The 27644-nt window shown below is 36.3% G+C and overlaps 1 protein-coding gene across 3 annotated transcripts in view; it reads right to left on the bottom strand.

The window, feature by feature from the left end:
• The window catches only part of LOC109045490 (protein c-ets-1-B), a 49684-nt gene extending 31770 nt beyond the window's left edge, over positions 1-17914 (bottom strand). For 2 of the 3 annotated variants that reach the window (XM_042743438.1, XM_042743439.1), the window contains exons 1-3: positions 17699-17914; positions 16164-16262; positions 9962-10112 (exon numbers count right to left, since the gene is read on the bottom strand). In XM_042743438.1, the coding sequence (XP_042599372.1) occupies positions 9962-10112; positions 16164-16262; positions 17699-17899 (451 nt within the window). In that variant the 5' untranslated portion in view covers positions 17900-17914. Of the gene's footprint in view, positions 1-9961; positions 10113-16163; positions 16263-16350; positions 16617-17698 lie in introns of those variants that run through there. The other variant, XM_042743440.1, reaches the window with a different exon arrangement.
• Positions 17915-27644: the final 9730 nt, after the last annotated feature.

The following is a 27644-nucleotide window of genomic DNA, read 5'->3' as shown; positions in this document are numbered from 1 at the left end:
CGCTGGTTTACTTCCCATTTATAATCAATTATTATTGTGCTAATTTTATTTTTTTTTATCACCCAACTTTTTTGTATCACGTCTGATTGGATGCCATGGCTCTGTTTTTGAATCTAATACACATACTGCTCAAAAGTTTGGAATAATTAAGATTTTTTTAAAGTTTTCAAAAGAAGTCTCTTCTCACCAAGGTTGCATTTATTGATTAAAAATACCATAATTTTGTTCAATATTATTACAGTTCATAGTAGCTATATTCTATGTGAATAGGCCTAAATATTAAAATGTGATTTATTTCTTGTGATGAGTCCTGGATTTTCAGCATCATTACTCCAGTCTTCACTGTCACATGATTCTTCAGAAATCATTTTAATATGCTGATTTGCCGCTCAATTATAATTAGCATTTAAAAACATCTTCCACTATATTTGCATTAAAAAAGCTCAAACGTCAGCGAACGTATATCTGGTTGTTTCGACTCATGTTGTGAACAGCTCAAATTCAGTTTCATAAATCGAATCACCCTGCTCATGGATTTGAGCAAAGATTGACTCACGTCTAAAAGGAGGTGAATGGAGGCGGAGGGATGAGGGCCTGTGACTGCGTTGACTTAATTAGTTGCCATGGTAACAGATTGCCACAGCAATTTTCATGTGCTGATCAGCTCGTTTCCTAAGTGGAGCCCAACGGTTTTGACAACTGTGGGAACGGCTGCCTAGAACACTTAGCTACGTCACGGCAGATTCATGCGTTTCCGTAAAACTAATTCTGACCTCCCGGACTTTCCACAAAGAGCTCCGGCGATGGAAAGCTGAGGCAAGAAATGTGACCAGCACAGGTCTCTGTGTTCAGAATAACCCTATTATCCGGGTCAATACTAGGCTGCGAGTACGGCGCTGCACATCTGCGAGCGGTGCTGAGAGGCCGGGGAGCCAGAGTTATTGATTAGCTATGGATTTTTTAACAGGGATTCTTCAGAGTGTCCATTAAGCTGTCTGGATAGTGTTTCATCCGACAGATATGAGCGATTATGGAAATGGCTGAGCTTTTATGGGGCTTCTGTGGTCACAAGAACCCGTCAATGAGAGCTTGAAGGGGGAAGGGATCTTAATGGAAGGAGGAGATCTCGCACCTCTCCCCCTTCTGTCAGTCAGTCGCTCACTCGACCCCCTCTCACTGCTCCGCTTTGTTTTAAGTCTTAATGAGCTCCTTGTATGTACTTTTAAAAGGACAAACCAGGCTCCCTTGCGCCCAGAGGCGGCCATTAAGACTAATGGGGTTGCTGACTAATATCAGAGCCAGAGGTTGCTGAGTGGCCCTTTTTCTCCTTTTAAGAGAGGACGTCTACGTCCGGCCTGCAGACTGTCACGGCTTTGTTGCTTTCTTGCCAGTTTCATAATGTGTTTTCACTCCGTTGTATCATGTGTGATTGGATGGCCTGGCTCTGTTTTCAAATATATATATATATATATATATATATATATACATATAAAGTTTTTTAAACAAATCAACAATCAAAAAAAGAAATATTATTAAAATGTTGAAAAAAATCTATGTGAATACATGTTAAAATGTAATTTATTCCTGTGACCTGTGGCATTTTCAGCATCATTATTCCAGTCTTCACATGATCCTTCAGAAATCAGTCTAATATGCTGATTTTTGAGGAAACAATACTTTTTTTTTTTTTCATGGAATTGTTAATAGAGAGTTCAAAGAACATGATTTATGTGAAATATGAATGTTTCGTAACATTATGAATGTCTGTCACTTTTGATCAATTTAATGCATCCTTGCTGAATAAAAGTATTCATTTATATTTTTGCACCAAACTTTTGAATGGCAGTGTATTAAGATTTCCTCAAAATACGCAGCAGCACAACTGTTTTCAACACTGCTAATAATCAGAAATGTTTCTTGAGCAGCAAATCAGCATATTAGAATGATTTCTGAAGATCATGTGACACTGAAGACTGGAGTAATGATGCTGAAAATACAGCTTTGATCACAGAAATAAAGTACATTTTAACATATATTCACACAGAAAACAGCTATTTGTAATTATAATAATAGTTCACAATGTTACTGATTTTACTGCATTTTTAATCAAATAAATGCAGCCTTGGTGAGCAGAAGGGTCATTTAAAAATCTTAATTATCCTAACTTTATGTATCCTTTTTTTTAAACTAGATCCATGAAGGTTTCGGTTGAATTATGACCAGTGTATTTTCGTCGTGGATTAATTTTCCATTGCTTCTTCTGTCTTGTTGATCGCTGTAATATAGGATGGAAAATTGTTGTGTACAAACCGGCGAAGTCTGGTATAAGTAACCAAATACCAGCTAACTGTAGGGTAACGGGATTTCTCAGAAACCTCCTCTAGGTAGCCAAGGCTTCTGGAATTATACGAAATTCTGCATGAACACTTGGGAGTCTTGGTCTTGATTCATAAAATCGAAATTCATTCATCCAACTTGGATCGCAAGCAACATCAGAAGTTGTTGACTCCCCAAAACAAGCAGTCTCCAGGATACAGTGAAGGAAAAACCCGTCTCTCGCTCTCTGGCCCGTCACACTTACTGGAAGCATGTGCTTTGCCTCAGAACTGTTCATAGTTGTATGGGAATTTACCCTGAGGAGGGGAATCAGGCTGTGTTAAGGAGTTCATTATGTTGCAGTCAGACGCTGGAGGAAGACCCCGGCGCAGACGCCGCTTCTCTGATCGTCGCCACTGTGCTGTTGTCATGGTTTCGGTGGTTATGAGGTATCAGATCAGGCCGGGGAAGAGCTGAGCAGAGCAACATCTGTATAACGGCTACCATCAAGAATCAAGCCACGGGTGCTAACAAGATGAGTTTATGATGGACATCAAACAGCATTTATACTGGGACTGGCCAAAAATATTATATCATATGAGTAATTCATATTGGTCACAGTCTTGTTTGTGTAGTGTAAAATTAAAAAGAAAATTTTTTTTTAATGTAATTTAATAATGCTTATATATATATATATACTGTGTGTTATATATATATATATATATATTAAAATCAATCAAAATACTTAAACTTAAAAAATATATATATATATATATGATATTATTTATTTATATTTAAAATGTATCAGTTTTTTTTTTACCGTATCAAAATAATTCATTGCAAATACTGACATTTTTAATATTTAAATTCTGTACTATTCTAAATTATGATAAAATGAAATAAATTATGATGAATAAAAGTGATAAATATTAAACATATAAAAAACTAAATCAATTTAAAATTACATGATAATATATAGTAAGAAAAGTCTAATATTTATTTTAGATTGGTTAAAGATGGCATTTAACATGGAAAATGTGATATTGATATTAAATATCCAATATCATGTAACGATATATATATATATATATATATATATATATATATATATATATATATATATATATATATATATATATATATGATCTTATAATAACTGATAACCAATATGACATCAACACATCAATATATCCCTAATGAACAGCAGTAAAACAAAGTACCAGCTAACACAATTCAGCAAAATAAAATAAGGTTAAACTGAGGGATTATCACTGACTTTCTCACAGTGAGACTGATCATGAAACAATGTAACATTCACACATCAGCACACACCCATAAAAATGTAGCAGACACACTTGTCTTTGTGTATTGCTTTGTGTGTGTGTGTGTGTGTGTGTGTTTGGTGAATTAATGAGGACCCTGGACAGCAGATGGGGGGTTACCGATGGTGTCCCGAACAGGCAGGGAGGGGGAATGCTTGAACAAAGCTCTTTCTTATCAATTAGCAGTGCTAAAAAGCACATCTCTCTCCTCCATTAGCTCCACCACGTGTCTGCTATTCACCCCATTGTGTGGCAAATTAAATTACATCCCTCCATCTCACCCATTCTCCTCCTCCCCTCTCTTGGTGTCTTAGCCCCCAGTCGTTCTGTCTTTACACACACACACACACACACACACACACACACACACACACACATGCAACAGGCCACGGCGCTGCCGCTCCTCAGTCCATTGATCTGACAGGTCAGAGGCTGCTGGTCTATTCAATCCATCATATACTGCAGGAATGCTACAATACACGGGCCGTGTGCATTCAGTAACCTGTCTTTTTTTAATCACCCACATTATTCCAAATCTGAATGACTTTCATGTTTCTGTGCAATACAAAATGAGAACTTAGGATGGTGATTTAGCCACAAATTTTAGGTGTGAGGAACTCTCAAATCTTATGAATCAGATAAAAATGCAAGATTCACACAAGTCTTGATGAAAAAAAAATTGCACTTTAGGATACTTTAAATAAAAGTACTTATAGAAATAATGAACTTTAAAAGAATACACTCCGTTGCAAAAAACACTTTATTGCTTATCATTTACAATTAAATGAAAATACATTATAGTTTAAATGAATATTAAACGCAATTAGTTGAACTTAAGGGTGTTTTATGACCCACATAAGTATTTATATGTAATTTCATGATTACAAATTTTGTCTTTTAAATATGGCTAAAGTTAGAGCTGAATGTACTGACAAACATTTATGCTGAACAAAATTGTGCTTTATTTCCTGTTGCTCATAAAAAAATAAGGGTACGTCTTTAAAACATGAGAAACATAATCCATTTTCAAGTGTCTCTCTTTAAGTCACTTAAGAATCATTTAATGTCATTAATATTATATTATCTACAAGTGTTTATATATATCACAAAAAAAATCTAAATTAATTCTCAATAAAAACGAACGAATTACTTATTTGTAACAAAAAACATGAGGGTGAGTAATTAATGACTGGATTTTCATTTTTGGGTAAACTATCCCTTTGAGATCTTTTATGTTCTGCAAATGGAACATATAGGACAAAATGTTCATGTTTGGGTGAACTATCCCTTTAATTATGCAAATTCAGAATGTTCTGTTTGTGTAATTGTTGCCTATACATTTGATTTTGTAACACTGTAACATGGATCTGCTTTGCGAAAACTGTAATGAAGAAATAAAATGATCTGGAGGGGAACTAAAGTTTGTTTCAACACTTGACCTTGCAAAGTGAAGCTGTAGTCCTAAACATTCACCCATGCGCACTTATAGCTAAAAATGCTCTCTCTCTCTCTTGTTTTGTTTTACAGTTGGGGGAAGTGTGTGCAGGACTGATTAGCATCACTGTTTCCTCCATTCCCATAACCCCCAGACCCCCGCCAGTCATCTGTTTATTTTAACCCAGAAAAAATGGGCCTTGGCCCGCGAGGACGTGCCCCTCATCAGACAGCACTCTGCTCAAAACAGACACACACATACACACACACACATCTATATACAAAGATACAGAATTGACACACACACACACACACACACACACACACACACACACACACACACACACACACACACACTTCTCAGTATCAGCTCTGCAGTTTCTCCTCAATTCAACTGTCCAGTTGTCAAATCACGTAAAATGTAAGCCAGTGGTGCCAGAGCTGTGTGTGTGTGCTGTCACTGTGTGTGTGTGTGTATATATATATATATATATATATGTGTGTGTGTGTGTGTGTGTGTGTGTGTGTGTGTGTGTGTGAGAGAGAGAGAGAGAGAGATAGAGAGATGTGGGAGTTTACAGTGTGATGTTAATGGATGGAGCTGTGAGAACGTGTATTTGTATGTGTGCACATTTGTGCCTTTGGACTTTCTGTATGTGTGAAATTTGAGCAGTGAAGTCTTGTAAATAAGAGAAGTGGAGAAAAGTGTTTGCATTGATTTGACTGTTCTCTGTAGATCCCAGAAAGTTATATCTTTGGCAACTGTAAAGGCCCTTTCATAAAAAAAAGTGAAATTAATAAGCCCTTAGACTGAAGGAAGTGCCTCTGTACGTCATTCCTGAATCTCTAAACACGGGACAGGAGAGGAGTTAGTAAATAAATGGGAAAACAAAGTAACTCTTGTTACTTATTTGGAAAAGTAATGTGCTACTTTACTATTTACTTGGGGAAAAAAGTAATCTGATGACATGTTACTTGTAATGTGTTACCCCCAACACTGGCTATTATTCAAACTACTTCTCAGTCATTGTCCTCAGCGAGTATGACAACAATAGGAAAACTAATCCAAAGCCCTGGCAAGTTAGACAATCTAGAAATCCCAGCAATATAGGAAAAATAGGACGTATGGTCCCCCTATTATAAAACAAACCCTTCTGAATAAAACAGAAGAATTCAGTCCAAAGCTATAGTTTGCGAAATTAAACATTCCTCATTCTTTTTATTATTATTTTAGTTACATTTTGCATTTTTAGTTACATTTCTGCTCAGCATACTAGCTTAGCATAATCGTAATTAATTAGTAAAATAGCATTTTAATAAACATATTATTATCAATTTTAAATTATAATCTAGTACTTCACATGTGCTTTGGCATGTTTTAAGAATGTTCGATTTCTTGCACAGACTGATTGTTTCTCTTCATAAGACCTCACTATATTAATTTTGTGTTGTCTGTCTGGTTTCCAGTGTCATCCGCTTCCAGCGATTTTTAGCTGTACAAAACAGCACAAACCGGTGTTTTCTTACAATATTATTTTAATGTATTGTCTTAATTATAAGCACACTGGTTTGTAGTGCACACAGTTTCACTGCTTACTGCACTTTTATATTCTTCTCGTTATTTCCCTACAGTAGCTAATGAATCATAAGTCTCGCACCTTCACAGCTTACCTCCACGTTGAAAAATAAAGTGGATATTTTTTTTTTTTTACTCTTAAAGTGACGGTAGATGTGAACTTGCATTTTATGAATCATCAAGAACCACGGTTTCAGCTAAAATACTGTTCTAAAAATGTTCTGTATTGTCCTACTGAAGAAACAAATCTTGGATGTACTGAATGTGAGTAAATTAACATTTACTCAAATTTACATTTTGGGGGTAAAGTATCCCTTTAAAGTGGCCTTTTATTGCAAACATATGTTCAAAAAATAAGTAAATAAATACATAAAACTTAGAATTCAAAGTACACTACAAATGCAGATTCAATAAAATTCAACTGTTCTTTTTCAAAAGGGCTGATGATGATAAGAGTATAGTTGGCATACTCTGCTCAGTTTAATGCATTTTATCATTGTTAAATCTCTAGACTTCTCTAGAATTTGATGTAGAAAATGCCTCCTTATTGCATAATGGTTGCATGGTTTATCTTTGGAAAAACACCTTGTGATAAGCAGCATCCACATCTGGACTGTAGAGAGCTAGAGCTATGACTGCATGCATACTAAATAGAAAACTCTAGTCTACTAGTGCACGTTCTCTGTGAAATAGTACAGACAAATAATTACTTCTTGATGGACTTGAGGAGCAACAGTGTGTGACACGTTGCAGAAAACTGACACAAGCTTTCCCTCTCCGCATACAGGTCCCATATGTGTCGAACGCAAAAGCCGTTTACAGCGTGTCTCTGGTTTAACTGCCTGCACCTGCGCCTGCAGCCTACAGATGCAGGACTAGAACAGCTCCGCTGAAGCTGTCTGAAAACATGTGGGCGTCTGCGCGTGTCTGTGTGCGTTATGGTGTGTCGCGCAGTGCGTTTCACGGCACACCTGGAAGCCAAAGGCCGGCCTGCTGTTCTAATAGTCATGGAATATATTCCACCTTCATTTGAAGCAATAATGCACTGGTTCGTTAAACATCATAAGCCTTCACACGTGATTGGGTAGCATTAAAAAGGGACAGGGGAAAAAATGACATCTGGAAAGACAAATCATGTAGAATTTTAGTCAGTCTTTTCATTGGAAATTACATCAGGAACTAAATTTGGTCACATCTTTCCGAAAGATTTTGCTGTTGTGAAAAGGATGGAAAAACAGAGTCTGTCAGCTCTGAGGCAACGCTTAACATCATAAAGTCATGTACCAAATTATTAATAAGTGTGCATGACCACAGCGGAGCGTGAGCGGGCGGTTCCCATTCGTTCTCTATGGAAGCTAATCAGCTAGTTATGTGGATTGACAGTGGAGCATAAAGCGAGTGAGAAATTTTAAAAGTTGAGAAATGCTATACTTCAGGTGAATTATGGGTGATATTGCAAATCACAGATATCGGCTGAATTTAATTCAGCTTTTAAATGCTGTTTAGCATGGCAGAGTGTACAAAATGTCTATTAAAATGACAAACTGATTGCTAATTTTCAGTTTTAAAAAGAACTACAATAAACTGGGAGACTGTTTCCAGACACTAAATGACATGTCATTTCCAAATGAATTTAAATTTATTTTAAATGCAGTTGCATGATTTTTATTTTTTATTTTTTTTACTTGAGAGCTTCTTTATGTACTTTCATAATTACTTCTGTTGTCTTTGAAATCTGGTTAAAGTTACTACCAAATGTACTGACAAGCATTTATGGTAAACTAAAATATACTTTTATATAATTCCTACTGAAACGTGTATGCCGTGTATTTAAATGTATGCCACAAATGTGACAAATTGAAACGTTTCAAAATTTGCTTGATTCCAACTGCTCTCATGCATGTGCTTGATGACTTCAGTTTAAAATATAAGGTAAAAAGTCACACTAACTGCTCCAGACGAGATCTTCTGGGTGACAGGAGGGCAGCCCGTTTCATTCTGACTAACAACTGTAGCAGTCCAACGGTTTTTGCACACGTGGTGGCTTGGATGACAGTTCAAGAGTGTGTTTTGAGGTTACCGTCTCACACAGGCGAGCTCGTTCGCTTTAGATTTGACTAAACCGTGCTTCACCCATTACTAAAGAAACGATCTCTGGATTCTGCCAGCCTCCAAAGGCTCTCTAAACACACGGTCCATCGTATTAAATAAAACGCCAAACATCAGAGCGTTCACAGCGCTTCACCTCCGAGGAAAAAGTTCAAGAGGTCGTTTTTTTCCAGTTGACGTTGTTTATGATGGTGCAACGTGCTCAGGCCAAGCTGGAGGCTTTCAGTGAGTGGCTCTAGCAACAAACATCAGCAAATCCCATCAAACCTGACCCGGCCTGATCCCCCAGGGGCCCTGAGGCTTGGGAAAAGGACGGCCGCTGCTGAGCCCTCGCGCCCTCGTACCCTTGTGGCCTTGTGTCCCGTTTGGGGAGGTGTCAAGCGATAGTTGGTGCCACTGCTGGATCCATCCCAACACACACACACATGCACGTACAGATGGCGCATGTCGCCGCTTTTTCTGGCATTTTGAAAAGCAGGGAGGCTGATGTCAAACACTGGGAGGAATGTTCTCATTCTAAATAAACATTTTAAAAATGTCCTGGACAAAAAAATCCAGAGCATGCAGTCACCTCCTCCATCCAACGTCACACACACAAATAAACACACACACACACATGCACTGAATGTGGCAGAGAAAACATTGTTCTCTGGGGGACGAAAGGGACATTGACCCCCAAAGAGATGCTTTTACCAGATGCCTCGCAGTTTCCTCCTCCTCAAATCTGAAGTGTGTGTTTGCGCACATGCACGTCTCACAGTCACACACACACACACACAAAGATCTGTTTTAGGCCAAACAGGCCTCAACTTTACATTGTGTCAAGAGTGTATTGACCTCATTCTGAGTCATGCGTTTTTCTTTACTCTACAATCAACTGCTCGCAACCCGTTTTACCTCTCTCAAATACGACATTTCAGAGTCAAACAGAAATTTTAATGTGATAAAGTGTTGGATGGAATGATTTTAGCGATCAGGAACTGATAGGACAATGAAAAGTGGGCGTAAAGTACCAGGACGAAGGGGAGGGGTTAAAAAAGTAAAAGGAATTTGTGGTGTCAGCCAAAAAGGACAGTCATTTTATTTTAATTGTAGTATTTAGTCAGTGATGATTGTTCAAACATAATTTAATTATAATTCAGAAGATATACATTAAGAAACTCGTCCCAGCACACACACACACACAGAGCATCTTCTGTCTTACCGCTGGGGCTGAGCTCTGGTCCGTTGGGCACCTCCTGCAGGGTGATGTGCTGGCCGTACAGGGGTCTGGGTGGAGCGGGGTTTTGTGGGTGACACACGGCAGGAGGCTGCATATGAGGAACCACAGTCACTGCCATCCCGCCACTCGACCTCTACAGAACAAACACAACAAACTACTGAAGCCAAAGCTGGGATGCTGCTGTTACTTGGGAAAGCTACAGAGATGACTGGATGATGCACAATGCACTTTAAACGCAGAATAGTGATGGAAATAGCTAAACCCTTTTTGTGTCAAAGGTCTTTTGTCTTTCAAGTGGTTTCATTCATGACCGCTTACCATCGGTGAACAGCAAAGATTTTTACATATGAAATTCCCTGAGCGGCCCGGGGCAGCTCGAGTTTCTGTTGAAGCAAAGCGCTTGAGAAGCAATTTTATTCTTTTGATCTCGGTGGGATTCTGACGTCAGGCCAGGAGAAGGGGAAATCAGACAGTCAGATGAAAAAAAAAAAAGAAAGAAAAAAGAAAGTGAGACACCAGCAGAGAACTTTGCTGAGTCAACTGGTTCCTTAACAGGGTCATAACACCATTTATTGTTTTGGATTTTCATGAAGATCTCTTATACTGTTAGTAAAGTCTAGCACCAAAATAGTTGTATTTTAGTTTTTCACAGACATTAAAAATTATTATTATTATTTTATTTAATTTAAAAATTATTTTATTTTATTTTATTTTATTTTATTTTATTTTATTTTATTTTATTTTATTTTATTTATTTTATTTTATTTTAATTAATTTAATTTTAATTTTAATTTTAAAATTAAATTATTTTTAATTTTAATTTAATTTAATTTAATTTAATTTAATTTAATTTAATTTAATTTAATTTAATTTAATAATTTTTATTAAAATAAAATAAAATAAAATAAAATAAAATAAAATAAAATAAAATTGTAACATTTTGTTTGTTTTGATAGTATGCCAAGCTCTTTTGTCTCAGAGAAAATATCAATTTCATAACTTAAGAACTTAAGAACTATGCTCAAAACCAAACAAATGGGTGATTCTTTATAGGGTACAGTGTTCCCATTAAAATATCAATCAGTATCGTGGAATCAGGTCATAAGTTGAATATGTTTTGCAGAAAGAAAACTGATCCAGGATCAACTCTGACCTTTTAATAGCCTCAAAAATAAGATCCGGTAAACACACAGAAGCATTAGCCACTCAATCTCCCAAATCCTTCTCTGCGATCTGGAACTAAGAGGCCAACAGATCCACAAACAGTTCTTCATCTGCGGGATGTTTTCAGAGAACAGCTTCTGAGACTCCTTCTGAGGGAAAATACCTCTTACAAAACAATTTGTGACAGATAAAGGTCCATTGAAACAGGCAAATCAACTTCCTTTGGCCAAACGCACATGCCATCACATGTAATTGTGTAGAAGATGTGTGTGTACAGTAAATAGGCATTGTCCTCGGCTTGTTGACAGTCTCGGTCAACTTCTTGAAAAGAATGTTTAGGATTGATGAAACAATGCTGTTTTTGTGACCGGAGCGTAACGGGCTTCAGTTTGGAGGAGATTGTTGCGCACTCTTGTTTTAGAAACCTGATATGAAATCTCCAGCTGCACGCTTGACTCAAAAATCATGTCCCATTTTCAATGGGGTTTTGATTGATGTCGTGATGTTCACTGCTGGGTACAGGAACAGGTTAACTGGTATCAGCATATCTAAAGCATCTTTGTGGTGAATAAATCAGCATTAATGCAGGGCGAGCATGCGTCTGCTCTAGATTATCTGTTTGAAATGTTATCTGTCTGCAAAAAAAGAGAGCTTCTTTCCATTTCGAAGAAGCTGCAAGCTTTCTTTGATGTGACTTATCAAGCCTAAAGTGTTGAGCATGGCTGGTTGTGGTGCAAATTATTACTTGACGTGTGGCTGCCACAGGTGCCACGGCTGGAGTTCATTTAGAGCAGCTCCCGTGCTTTTTGAAGATAATGTAACTGTAGAGTTAAAGTGACAACGGGAGTCCAGACATTCTTTTTTTTTTCCTTGTCCAAACAAAAAGCACATATTTTACTAACAATACAAACATTATAATTTTCACATAATCCCTAATTCCAAAATCTACATTTCTAATTTCCATATGGTGAAATATTTGAAGGAATGATGCATTTATATAGCGCTTTTTATTGTGTATTGTTGTTCACACAAAGTGCTTTACAATCATGTGAGGGGGAAGCTGTACCCAAAACAGAGATTATTTAAGTATGTTTTACAAAACTATTTTACTCTTTCTACTTCAAGATTTTGTATGTAATTCAATGTTTTACTTGCCGTTTTGTTGTAATTATTTGTGAAATTTAATGTCTGAGTGAAAATTGTTTCTAATTGAATCTCACACCATATATAATGCATGCACAATAATTGGACACTGCAGTTTTAAATGCTTCAAAATGACACAAAAGCAATATAACCAGTGTTGTGAACTGAATCAACAAATTCAAGCAAACAAACAAACAAATATATATATATATATATATATATATATATATATATATATATATATATATATATATATATATATATATATATTAATATATATATATAGTTTTGGAATATTTTTTTATGATATATTAATGTAATTCTTTTTTTTTTTTTTTTTTTTTTTGTTGTTGTTGTTAAAAGTAACTATTTAAATTACAGTTTCAGTATTTACTGCCTTACATTAACAAAAAAAATCACATAAATCACATAAAAACCTCTAAAAATTACATATGACGTTACACAAAAAAAGTGAACACATATGGTTAAGGTCTTGTGGCTGTATTATTTGAACAGTAAATGTTTTAATGTTTACAAAGTGCCCCATTAGTGTTAAAAGCTTCAAAATGACACAAAAGCACCTTTAAGTTATCACAAAATATCATAATTTTTTTTTTATTTATATTGAGAATCTTCTAAAGCCAACAGTCCAAAATTTGAAAAATAACCATTAATAACTTTGTGCTTTTAAATGCAGTGATTGGATCATTAACTGAGTTGAACTCAGCTGTAAATGAATCATTTCGATTAAAATAAAACTTCAAAGAGTGATTCATACAGCTACATTTCATTACCTGACTATGTCAAGATTTTCCATGAATTACCACAAAGATTTCAATCAGTTCCTTGCACAAAACTAACAAATGGCTTCAGAGGATTTGCACTATAGTGCACAAGTCATATGCACTACTTTTGCCATAATTTCATGGTGCTTTTTTGTTCATTTTGGAGCTTCACAGACCCAGTTCACATTCACTTAGAATAAGTCTAATAGTTCATTTTCACGTGAACTATTCCTAAATCTGCACACATAAGAAATGCTCTGTATTTAACACTGTGCCCCTGCAGACTCAAAGAAAGGGAACACATGTCCACTATCATATCCCCTGAGTGTCAACAGACAGGTTGTGAACTGACTTTGCTGTGGCGACAGAAGCCGCTGTATCTGAGCTACTGTCTGTCTCTGTTCTTCATGAAGGGAGGCGTCCACAGCCTGACCCTCTGCCCATCTGATAAACCTGCTGTTGAGTTAAGACTGTGGTTATCAGCAGCTTTATAGAGCTGAGCTCATTGGTGGATCGTGCTTAGGCTGTCTGAACGTCCCTCGCTGGAGTCATGGGGAGCGGAGACGAGAAGTCGAGAGCACAGAGAGATATAGATGATGGTTCAGGGAGAGACGGAGGAAGTTGGGAGGACGGCTGTAGGATTTATGGGGTACAGGAGGGTCCCGTCCCGTACAAAGGGCAATGCCACCACTGAACCCACAGGGAGCTGGGATATCTGATGATGAGTGGGAAATTAGCGTGCAAAAAGGAATGATGGGGATTGTAAAGAATTTAATGATTCTGGATCAGAGTCCTCATAAGGATTCAGATTCGAGTGGGAATTTGACTATTCTGTTTGAGCTGCGTGTGTTTTTTGATTAACAAACAATAACAGAATCATGAGTCATTTGAGTGGGAATTTGACTATTCTGTTTGAGCTGCGTGTGTTTTTTGATTCACTAAGAAGAACTGACTCATGTCATTTGTTCTGGAATCACTACACTATGTACACTTTAAGTTTTTTTTTTTGTTGTTGGTTTTTTTTTTTTTTTTCACATAAAAGAACAAGCGAATGAGATTTATTCATTCAGGAATAAGAGTGTACCTGCTTGAATTATATATATATTTTATTATTATTATTATTATTATTATTATTATTGTAAAGTTATTTATGTAAGTTTTTATTTATTTATTTATTAATTAATTAATTTATTTTTTTATTTTTTTATTTTTTTGTGATTCCATAATAAGAACCGGCTCATGACCGGCTGCGTGTTAAGAACTACGAGGAATGGATTTGTAAGCATCATTTGTTCAAAGTTTTTTGATTCACTTAAAAGAACAAACTCATGAGATATATTCATTCAACAGTAAGACTGCACTGGTTGCATTGAAGTTTTTTCTTTTATGATTTATTCACCAGCTCATTTCAGATTCACTTGGTTGGATAACTATTATGGTTGCACTGTATGTTTTTTTTTTTTTTTTTTTTATTTTTTATTGTTTGTGGACCCAGTTCCCAATCCTAGAGGTATAGTAATGCTTTTTTCCACTACACTTTGCGACCCAAATAACAGGAATGCAAATGTGATGCATTTGAAAAGTGGATTTCATGAAGAAGTGGATTTTTATAGAATTCTCTTACGTAACCCTTTAAGAAAAAATAAGCCTGTCCTGTCAACAGATACTTAAGCAGAAACAATAACACCAGGCAATCTTATTCTTTTAGTCTGTAGTGCTAATGACACAGACAATATCTGCCTGTCTTCCTAAGTTCACTCGTCTTCGTGAGCGAGTGAGGGGTGGAGGGGATGTTCAGAGGAGAGATGAGATCAGAGAATGTCTTTTCTTCTTACGCGCATGCAAATGAATGAACCAGGAGGGAAGCCCCCTCCGCATAGCCTTTGACCGTAGTGGGAGACAAGCGTCTCGATTTCAAAAGCCACGAGGCCACCTGAGCAGATTAGCAGAACGGTGAGTCCCTGCATGAGGAGGCCGGGTCGGTGCGGATTAGCATGCGACCCTTTCCGGCTCAAACACTAACAGCCCTGTCTGTGCATACTGATGCCTGAATCTTTATTAGACACCTTTGATTCTGCACTCACCTGTGCAGAATCCCAATGTGCCCCGACTGACTTCTCGCCAGGACTGTTAAAATGTTCCTTTTTTACAAGCGCCCAACAAACTACCTTAACCCCTCTGACCTCTAGACAGGGTGGATGGGGGTTAAAAGGAGGTAAATGTTTTTCCCTTTAAGCATTCCCATACTAATTCTTCCCCAGCCTTTGTATTGTGCATTTATTTAAATTGGTTAAAAAAAAAAAAAACTGTAGCTCTCGAGTGTGCAAACAGCGTTCTGCATTCAGGGGCAGATCTGGTGTCACCCGTGGGTTCACATCCATTTAATGCCACTGGAATCACATTGATATTCACCTTTGCATCTGCTCAGATAATAGCAGATGTGTATGAAACACCTGGATGCAAGAAACCTGAGGTGACAGAGCTGGAATATTATACATTAACAATGCATAAAATAAAGCATATGTTTTGATAGAACTGAGACTGAAGATTTAAAGGGACATCATTATTTAATTTTATTTAAAGGCATAGTTCACCCAGAAATTTAAATTCTGTCATTCTGAACAATGTGGGTAACCAAACAGTTGCTGGTAGCCATTGACTTCCATTGAGAAGAAAAAAAAAAAAATACTATGGAGGTCAATGGCTATTAACAACTGTTTGGTTACCAACAATCTTCAACATATTTTTCTTTTGTGTTTCTTTTGTGTTTTTCTTTTGTCTGCTGAAGAAAGAAACTCATACAGGTTTTTCCAAAAACTTCCAAAACGCATTTAAGGTACACTTTTTATAAGTCTTTAGTCCCAAAAGAAGGGACAAGTGGAAATAAATGTTTGTATTAATCAAAATTGCGCCACATATGCTGTTAACTGAGCTTAGAACTCAGAAAAGTGAAAGTGAATGTCATGCCAACAGATTCTGGGGTTGTGTTTGCTGTAATAACCGGGAGTGTGTGTTCACTTGTTTCTTACACATGGCTAGTGGGCAGCTCAGGCCAAACAGAGGTGATTTATAGTGGAAGGTGGAGGTCTTACCATTACACCCAGACAGTCAGGTGGTTGAAGAGCTTGACAGAAGGAAACTGGATCCGAGTAGTAACTCATTCTATGAGCTGGAGCTGCTGTGCTGGAGGCCTGCAGACAAGACACACACACACACACACGAGAGGTGAGGACCTCAATCAATCTCACACTGTTTATCCCAGAGACAAGCTCCACCAACCTGGATTAGAAATAACCTGCCACTCAAAGCTAAAGCTGACATGAGGTGAGCCAAACACAGCAGAAGGGCGGGAACCGATGGTGAAGCCACAGAGCCTTCTTCTATTGCAATGCTATGTTGCTTAAGTGTGTCTTAATCAACCGGACTGGGTGGTGATCAGATAAATCAAAGAAGAGTCATCGTACGTTTTTAAATTTGCATGACTTTAAAAGAAAAGACTTTGACTGTGTCATTGTTTACTTCTATGTAAATAAGTAGAACATAATAAAAAATAGTGGTCAGCTGATACTGCTTCCTCGGTGGTACTGATAACAAGACAGCAAGAGAAAAATTGCCAGCAAGGTTTGGTTTTCAGCCAATAATATTTAAAAATACAATTAATCAATCAATAAAAGCCATATATGGAATGATTAATTTGTTTACTCAATGCAATCCAATTCATCATTATTAAATAGTAGTAAAAATACTAAGCTAAGAATATTACACTGATCAAATACAGAGCAATAAAGTTAGTCCAGAGTCTGGCGTCTGTCTCTTTTCTACCCTCCCCTCTCATTCTGTCAGTGTCTTCTTACTGCCATCCCTTTATCATTGTTTACTAGAGCGGGCATTAGAGAGAGAGAGAGAGCTGGAGCCCAGCTGTGAGGATTCTGTTTCTGGAGCGACTTCATGATGAGCACATGGACAAGCTGGCCAACAACTGAGGATTCACCTAAAACAGCAGCGTGTGTGTGTGTGTGTGTGTGTGTGTGTGTGAGAGAGAGAGAGAGAGAGAGAGAGAGAGAGAGAGAGAGAGAACATCTTGAAGTGCTTATAGAGAGTGTGGCAACTGATGTTCCTCTGAGTCAAAGGTTGAGGTGACTGTCACAGATGGATCTTCCAGAGGTTATCTCAACACTCTCTTATTCAGCAGAATGCACGTCACTATTCCATATAGCAAGAACACAATTTAACTACTAGATAATAATAACAACAATAATAATGCATCTGCTTTTCTGTTTGTACAGCCTATATACAGTACATTAGTCTATGTATATCAGTTTCACGTAATTATATTGACATTTTAACCAGAATGTAAAACATCTTAAAAGTTGTTTTTTTCTTTAGATAGTAAAAAAAAAAAAAAAAAAAAAAAAAAAAAGATGGATTTAAAAGTAATATTTGAAGCGATAAAGTTGCAAAACATTCCAAAATCAGCTCATCATCATAAGAAGATCGATCGTTCCCCGTCACACTGAGGTTCCTCTCTCTCGATTCCTCCGGATCCCAGAGCGCTCTCGCGCTGAACAACACAAGCGCTCTCCGCTGCAGCTCATCGACTGAGGACAGAAACAAACTTTGCTCTTACCGTGGTTTGCTGGAGTCGCTGAAGGCTGTTGGCGGTGGGCTGGCTGTCAGCTGCTGTTTGTACCTGGCTCGTCTTTGGAGAGGAAGGATAAAGCGCACTTGCTGGAGTCCCACCCTCTCCAATCACTGCGCTCCTCCAAAACCATTCAGCACTCTCCACATCCAACAAGTGTCCAGACACCCAGACGGCAACAGTGTGCATGAGAATATTGTTTTTTTTTGTTTGTTTGTTTTGTTTTTTCTTCTTGTCTTTAAATCAAATTCTGGTTTAAATATAACAGACAACTCATATTCAGATATAGTTAATTACATTAATGAACATTTAAACTAACGTTTGAATCAATTACAGAAAATAATCTCCAAGATGATGACGAATGATGATGATGATGATGTGTGTGTGTGTGTGTGTGTGTGTGTGTGTGTGTGTGTGTGTGTGTGTGTGTGTGTGTGTGTGTGTGTGTGTGTGTGCGTGCGTGCGTGTGTTTTAATCTAGTTTATTTATTGTTTGTTTGTTTTACTTTATTTTTGTAACTAATTTAAACGTGTCAGATTCCTAAATGTAATCCTTATATTGGCTTCACTTTTTTTTAATTAAGCTAAAAATGTCAACTACTGCTAAAATTTTTATAATAATAATCATGTTAATAATAATAATAATAATGATAATGTTGTTGTTGTATTATTATTATATTTGTAAACTATTTTAAACACATTTAGATTTAATGACACTTAAAATGTACAGTAAAACTATTAATGTTTATAATAATAATAATAATAACTATTATTATTATTATTATTATTTCCCTTTTAAATTGTTTCAAAATTATGTCAGGTTCCTAAATGTAATTTTTATATTTATGTTGGATTAAAATAAATAAATAAATAAATAAATGGTACTTTTTTAAAGAAAAAAAAATAATAATAATAACAGTGATAATTAAAGCTGCAAGCAGCGATGAAAATTATTTTTAGTATTGGAACTAGACAAAATGTTCAGAAAGAAAATAAAAAAATAAGAAGACAAATTAGAACCCCCCAATGTTATAAAAAGGTACACTTTCCTGATATAAGAGACTTTTGACAGCTCTGGGCACATTTTACACATTTTGTATTTACACACATGGTGTGAGCTGTTTTGTAGTGTTTCTATCAGTTATTCACACTAGCTATTCCTGGACTTGACCACGTAACAAAGGTTGAAGAGGAAGCGGAGCGAATGAGTTTTCCCAGTTCCTCCGTCAGTGTCCAGCACCCCGCACTGATTCGGTCAGGCTCTGGAGGAAAATGTCCACATACAGAGGAAGAGGAAGAGCGCAGCCGATGGGGGTCACAATGAGTGGATTTCCTCCGGTCACGTCTGTCCAGCAGGTTGCTGGGCCGTGGAGAGGAGGAGAGTGTCAGGGAGAGGTTTAGGGAGCGGTTTTTGTTTGGACATACTGTCCAAGGTCCCTCTTTATGCTGCTGGTGGGAGGAAGGCAGTTTTGGGCCGGAGCGATGATGTGCTGCTGAGTTAGGATGAGTTTTGGATAGAAAAGAGAGGAGAAAAGAGGCTATTTATCATCTGAGGTTCCTAAATACAGCTGCGTCGCTTTGACCAGATGAGCAAAAAATGACGAGGCCTGGGTGGCCATGACCTGTGTTTGTATAATCATGTGTGTATTTGAGAGAGACTCCACCTGTGTGTGACAGAATACAGCGCGAGAGAAAGCCTGGATTGTCCTCTTCATGATCTGATCTGGCCTTGTTTAAGAAAACAGCATATTTACTCAGAAGTGGCAGATGTGTAATCACATCTCTCTGTTTCTTATATGCATGAATGCCAGTGTTGTTTTGAGACACTATTATAGATTTTAATATTTTACTTTTATACCTTCTGGTTTAGGTATCAGTTTTATTTATATAGGTATATCAGTTTTCGTTTTAGTTAATTTAGTCATCAAGTTTAACTAAATGAAATGTAAAAAAATTAGAAATGTTTACTTGGCAAGTACCTAATATATATATATATATATATATATATATATATATATATATATATATATATATATATATATATATATATATATATATATATATATATATATATATATATATATATATATATATTTAATATTTTACTTTGTAAGTAATATTTATTTGTATTTAAAGAAACAAAACTAATCATTTTATATGAATAAAAATATAATGAAATATGTTATTTATTTGTTTGTTTGTTTATTTATTTGTTTGTTTGTTTATTAATTCATTTATCAGTTCACTCATTGCTCACTCAGACTTCTTAACTTCCTCTTTATAATACAAAAAGTATTTTGTTTTGTTTTAATGTGTCTTCAGATCTTATATATATATATATATATATATATATATATATATATATATATATATTATAAAAATTATTTTTTTTATAAAACTTTTATAATACTTTTTTTTTCAAGATTATAAATAAAAGATTATTTGAGTATGTTTTACAAGAAAATACTATTTAGGTCTTTTTTCTTCAAGATTTAACATTTACTTCAAATTTACTAGCAATTTTTGAGTGTAAATTTAGAATTTTTTTTTTTTTTTTTTTTTTTTTTTCAGTAATAACCCTGGTGAATACACAGCATTATGTCTAAGAAATTATTTTCCAGATGATTATGTTCCTATTTTCTCCCATCAAACTCAAACAGCCCCCTCAAAGCACTTCGTTTTTATCAGCGGGCCATTCGCATCTCGTCTGAAACACCTTGCGGGTGAGAGATAAGCCCTCCACGGCTGCCCCGCTCTCATTTGTTTGAATTAGAAAGTGCGTGGTCAAAGATCCTCCATGCGGGTCCTTGAAAGTAAATCTGGAGGTGCTTTCAAGTCCAAGGTGAGAACCATGAAGAAGTGGCATGTCAACCTGCACAGAATCTCTCTGAAGCCGGGTAAAGCAATCCCAGAGGGCTTCGGAAGGGCCAACACATCAGGGGCAAAAGGGGAGCTGCGTGACTTATGGCCATGTGCTGAGAGAAACGGGAGAAAAGACAGATAGGTGGGTAAGACACACCCCTTCTGATGAGCCAAATTGAATAAAAGGCAGTGAATGTGATCCAGATCTTCCCCGTGTGCCCACAATGCTGTTTCAATTAGCATGATGATGGCTTCAAAGGAGAGGCCTTCTGCTCCACATGATCTCCTCTCATCACCTCCTGCACGCCTCGCGCCTCCCTTATCACTCCAACACCTCTCGCTCGCCCTGCGAGACATTCCATTGCACTCTCTTTCCCTTCTTACTTTTATTTATCATTTGAGTACATCAGATTAAACTAAAAAACAACTACCTAAATTTAAACACTTAAACATTTTATTTTTGACTTTTGTTTCAAGTAACAAAACATATTTATTTATTTATTTATTTATTTATTTATTTGTAAGTTTGTTTGTTTGTTTGTTTGTTTGTTTGTTTGTTTGTTTGTTTATTCATTCTATCTTTTTTGGCTGAGTTTCTGTATTTTAGATTTTTAATCTCTCTATGACACAAAAGTTTTAAAACTAGGAAAATTCTGCTTTTAAAAAACTTTAAAATCAATTAGATGTTTTTGTTATTTTGTCTTTTTTATAACCCAGTGATTATCACCATGCTTAACATTTTGATATTTTTTAATAAAATAAAATAAAATAAAATAAAATAAAATAAAATAAAATAAAATAAAATAAAATAAAATAAAATAAAATAAAATAAAATAAAATAAAATAAAACAAAATAAAATAAAAAAAAACACACAAAAAAATTAAAATATATACAAAAATTAATATCAAAACCAATATTATCATCAATGTTGTTGTTGTTGTATATTATTATTATTATTATTATTATTATTATTATTATTGTTGTTGTTGTTGTTGTTGTTGTTTTTGTTAAATATTTTTATTTTATCATCCAGTCGCATTCATTTTTAATTCTAAGTTAACAGATTACTCATTATAAGCATAATAAGTGTAATTTGTTTTTTACATTTATTTTTAGATTTTAATAATAATAATAATAATAATAATAATAATAATAATAATAATAATAATAATAATAATAATAATAATAATGTTTTAAAAACAGGTACATTTATTTTTATTCATGAACTTTCAAATAATTTTTTATTGGTTTCTTTGAATGAATTTCTTTTTAGTGCTTTTAAGTTATTTGCAACTTGTTGTTTTGCCATTTTTTCTTGCTATTGTGATTTAATGTCTCACAATTCTTCTTCTCAGAATGGCAAGTTTATATCTCACAATTCTGAGTTTATATCTTGCAATTTTAGAAACTGACAAAATGTTGCAGTTACTTTTTGTATTTTTACCCTTTTTACCTTATTTATTGATTTATTTACATAGATAGATAGATAGATAGATAGATAGATAGATAGATAGATAGATAGATAGATAGATAGATAGATTTCCCTCTTTCTCATCCCTTTATAACTTTTTTCCTATCCATAGTTGCAGCTCTCACGCTCTCTCTGTACGTCTCTCGCTCTCGTTCTCTTTCTCTCTCATGGTCTGGTCACGCTATACATTAAACAGATCACTTTTCCCTCGCCAGCAGCTCTAAACGTTCATCACTCACTCCGTCTGACTGCTTTACTGCTCGTGTCCGTCCTGCTGTCGTCACACTGGATCACACCTCACGCTAAACTGTGGGATAATTGGCTTTCAAAGTGTTAAACCCAAAGAATACGGCGGCCTTGAAGTGATGCTGCCAGACCTTTCATTAGCCATCAAATGAGATGATAAATCAGAACATCAAAGCTTTATCATCTCACAGAGTCTATCTATCCATCCTGACTAGTTTTGCTAGCACATCCTCGGCCTCCCAAAGACACCGCAGGACAGGCGAGTTTAATGAGCTTTCATTAGAATCGTCCCAAATGCTGCAGGTTCTTCTAACGTTTCGAGGGGGAAAGAGCGAGAGATTGTGTGAGAGAAAGTCCTCCCACTCATCTCTCGCAGGAGATCTCCGCTCGCTTTGATTCACTGCCCGGCTCTTTCCCAAAAGAAACTGCCCCACAGATGTTGCTCCAGCGACTACAAAGAAGGAGGCCTTTATGCAGACCGAGTCTATTTTAGGCCTCAGCGTTTCCGAGAGGTACGGGGCCGATCTCTTTTCTGCTGAAGCCTTGTTTTTATTTCTTCCTGAGGTATTTTTAGATAAAAGCTGTGGAAATTATGACAAAAGAGAGCGTGTAATGCTTCATGACAGTATCGACTCTTGATCACCCAAACCCGAGTTTAGAGCGCTAAACAAAAGAGCTGGCAATCATGAGAATGAAAAGAAATGTACAAGAAATGTGGGCCTGATGAGGAGATTCTAAAAGTTGGGTGACTTTTGAGAAGCTGCGTTCTTTAGCATTAGCCCTTGATATTATCTTTAATTAAGTCCCCAATCCCTTTTATGAGTTGCGCAAACAGCCTCTAAATAGGCCTTCTAGGTCATACAAACATGCCTTGGAAAATGTGTAGCTTTCTCCAGATGTTTCAAGTTTCTTGAAGGTTCTAGGGCTTCTGCCCTTCCATGAAGCTTCGCAATGGGCCTAACTAACCTCCGCCACACTCCCCGGTTGGGACACATGTGCCGGAACTCATTCTGAGGAGCTTTGTTTGTCCGAGGGAGCAGGGAGTGTCACTCGGCCGCTGTTGACCACAATTGGATACAGTGTTGCTCCGTAGAGGTGTGAAACTTGGCCAGCAGTGAGGAAAGGTCAAAGTGACTCAACCCTTATTGAGTTGAGGACCCTGCATGGACTGTGTACAGTGTTAAGGAGACACAGGTTACGTTTACACGACAACGATGTAGTCAAAAACGGAAACGTTTTTTCCTTGCGTTTTTAAAAAGGTTCACGTATACACGACAATGTTTTCAAAACGATTTGAGTTTACACATATCTGCAAAAACGGCCAGAAACGCTGTATTATGTATGCCAGGCCAGTAGTTGGCGCTGTCACCTTATTAGTAAACAATGATGCGACTCCACCGTTGGTTGTTATATTTGTGAAGTAAATCCACACTTTGTTGAAGAAGCGTTAGCAAACTCCTGAGCAGCAACTACAGTACCATGTACTCCACCATCGTTGTGTATGTTTGTTCGCGCTTGCCTTTAAAATCGACACGTACTGCGCATGCTTACAGACCTAACACGTACTTGTATGTGCATGACGTCACCATTTTCAAAGATTCACGTATTGGGTGTTACACGCAGATGATAACTGTGGCGTTTTCAAAAATATGCGTTTTCAGTCATCAAAACGCAGCTGACGTGTAAACAAACAGGCAAAACGCATAAAAAGTTTCCCGTTTTTGGCTGAAAACGTTGTTGTGTAAACGGCCCCACATTTTGCTGTATTAAATATCAAATTTATCTTATACTCACTATAAGCACCTCTTCTTACATTTAAAAGAGATGCTTTTTTAATACAGTACATCATCTGTTTGAGTAAAATCACTTAATTTATGATAGTTTTAAACCATTTATGTATGTATTTTCATTCAATCATTCATTCATTCATTCATTCATTCATTTACAAATGAATATATATATATATATATATATATATATATATAATTTCATGGTGGAAAAAGGCTTCTTCTATAAATAAAAAAAAAGTTGTTTGCAACTTATTTTGCAATTCCAACTTTACTGTCTTGCAATTGTGATTTCATCTCACAATTCGGACTTCTTCTCAGAATAGCAGGTTTATATCTTGCAATTCTATATCCTTATTTCACAATTCTGAGTTTATATCTTGCAAGAAAAAAAACGTCAGAATTGTGAGATAAAATGTTGCAGTTACCTTTTTATTTGTACCATGTTTACCTTATTTATGTATTATTTATTTATTACTTACTTTTTATTTTCCATGATAAAGGTTTTAAGTTTCAAACTGAATGAATGTGTTTATAATGTTCAACATTTAACACTGTCTTGTCTCAGCTCTATTGCACTAGTTTTTCAAGTATTGCATTTTACAGGTGTTTCACCTCAGAGTGTCTCTTTATGGAGATGGATGACAGCAGAGTTTAATGTGTGCCAGTGGAGCAGATTGTCTGTTGGAAAGGAAGAAAAGAGGATTAAAAATGAGGGCAATCCAGCTATGAAGCAAAAATTAATTTTCAGTCTTGATAAGATACTGGGACCAGGCCAATACAAACAAGCTTCAACATCCAACAGAACAGAACTACTCTTCATTAGTGGTACAGAATCTGACATTTAAAACACACACACACACACACACACACACACACACACACAGAGAGAGAAAGAGACATAATTAGGAGGGAAGAGCTGTGTGGATCCTAGTTTTCCTCAGTTACTCCTCTTTTCACAAGAGGAGGTGCCAAATACAGATTCATATTAGTGCACTTCTGTGTGTTTGTGTGGCCTTTGAGAGAAATGTCCTCAAAACAGCCTGTTTCGTGTGTGTACTGATGGGCTATGGTAAGAGTTGAGAAACCACATCTCACATTCTCTCTTTATATAACACATCTCACATCAAATTAGGAAGTCACCAGAAGGATAAAAGACAAAGTGTTCCAAAACTTTACATTCAGTTAAGTTTTATGTACTATGGTTTTAAATCAATAAAAAAATGTTTTCTTCACATCAAATTTACTAAACGTTTCATTTCATAAGATCAGAGCTGGCTTAAGCTATAACTAGATTTTTGCATTTTTTTGTAAGAAACTTACCATAATTATGAGATTCTGATGTCCTCATAGAACTCATAATTACAACTTGGAATTTTCTAAGAGCTCCAACTCTCATTTCATAATTACAGGAATTCCGACGTGACGCGAACGCTCCATTAGTTCCAGTCCTCGAATCTGATTGGTTGAGCAGCGTTCCAAGCATCCAACAGCACTGGGACTTTTTCACTGGTTACATCACTCCGCCTGCATGTGTTTGTCCCAGACAGATTGTTAAGCAGGTTTGAAAAACAAAACAATAACGACGCTGTATGATCGTTCTATGCTGAATTTTCATTAAACACTTTAAAATTCAGTTCCCAATGACAGTTTCCAGAAGGAAAAGTCTTAGAAGGAAACATTATAGGAATGATCACCATGAACAGACTAAACCCTTATACTCTGTATATTAGTGGTAGAGATTTTAGTAACTCTTCTGCAAGTTGTGTCATTACGCCAGTAGGTGGCGATAAATGAGTGAGTCTTTGACTCATTCATTCAAATGATTCATTCAAAACTTTTATTCATTTAGGAGAAAAACAAATGACTCAAATGAGTGAGACTTTTTTCGTTTTGTTCAAAAACACGGAATCATTCACGAACAAAACACTACCGTTGCTGCTGCAGATTTGTTTGGAACTATCATTGGCATAGTAAAAACAAAGTAACTGCAATATTGCCTTTAAAATGAAAATTACCCAATAATAACATTCTATTTATTGAATGGTTGTATAAAAAAGAAAAATCACAAATCGTTTTTCCTTTTCAAAAGACGACCTGGGTTGGGTTGTGGTTGTAAAAGAATTGTGCTACAATACAGCATTTTAAGTTATAAAACCTTTCTGAATAACAATCTTAGGCCCAAAGCTGGTCCCAAATCTGTGGTAGGCAGTGTCCACCAAGGCAGTTCCCACAATGCCTTTCAGGTGTTCAAGCTCCTATAAGGCTGTATCAGAGTGTCATAATCTGCAGACCATCTTGAGGCGGTATTTGCTGTTTCCGGATAGAAATTGATGGCTGACTGTAGGGAAATGGAGAAGATCTGGGTGCAGCTGAAGGGGGTTTAGATTACAGCCACATAAATAATCAGCCCACGTTCCCATCAAACTGCACTCTAAAATGGAAGAACTCCCAGATTCTCACAACACACACATTCTAATGCTAGCGTGCTTATTATGTACAGCCAAACAGACAATAGCATGACCACACACACATAAACTACACTACCCCACCACACCACAAAACAACAGGACTATTTATAGACGTGGTTTAAGGATGTAGCGTCTATCCTGAAGTCTGATATTCTCTGATGAGTCTGATCTCTTTCATTCTCCCTCTCTTTCTCTTTGCTGGTGATGAAACCCTTCTTTGCTGTTATCAGCAGTCTTGTGAACATAGTTGGTTCATGTCCTACATTTAATCTGAGCTCAAATCAGCGCCCACACATTCAAAATAGGCAGGAAAGCCTCTCGTCCCAAAGACTTCTTCACCTCTGCCCACGTTATCTGCCTCTGCCTGCCTGCTTTTACTCGTTTATTTAAAATTCATATGATGGAATTAGATGATAATTGAGCAAGATAGCAGCATGCATACATTTTTTGCAGCTAAATTTGACTGCCAGTGATTACTGTGTATTTTCATTCAGCTGTGACATTTTGATAATAACTCGCTTTGTGTTCCATGAAAGTCATCAAGCAATACGAGGGTGGGAAGGTGATGACAGAGTCTTCAGTTTAAAGCACATCACTTTTTCCATAGTAAAATACTGTCAGTTTAATATTCAGCGACCGCATGAGTGAACATTTAAAATCAAGGGCACAAATTTTAGCAGATGAATTTTATTGCCGAGCATCTCGCTCTATAAAATCTATATTGCGACACAAGTTACTTAAGATGTAGGTGAAAGATAAATGAAGATACAGGTGTTGATGTGAGGGAATGTGTGTCAGTGCGGCTCAGGGGCTGTGAGTACACGTTTGCACATGATTGTGTGGGTGCAGCGTGCTTGTGTTTGTCTTTGCCTCTAGATGTATTTTTGTGTCTTTTGCTGGCTCTACATGTCTGTGTGTTTGTGCTTATGAGCTCCACTGTCTCAATTAGAGATGTTGTCATGTGAGTCAGAGATTGTGAAAAACCCCAATAAACAACTTAACAGTGCCAAAAAAGTGACCTAGTACATTGCCATTTATTGTGATCATTTTATGGTAATCATTGAAAAAAAAATAATAATAACAACAATAAAAATAAA

Source organism: Cyprinus carpio, chromosome B18 (genome assembly GCF_018340385.1).
Source record: "Cyprinus carpio isolate SPL01 chromosome B18, ASM1834038v1, whole genome shotgun sequence".
Taxonomy (NCBI): domain Eukaryota; kingdom Metazoa; phylum Chordata; class Actinopteri; order Cypriniformes; family Cyprinidae; genus Cyprinus; species Cyprinus carpio.
Note: the sequence above shows the minus strand (reverse complement) of the source record. Positions and strands in the feature narration are given on the sequence as shown.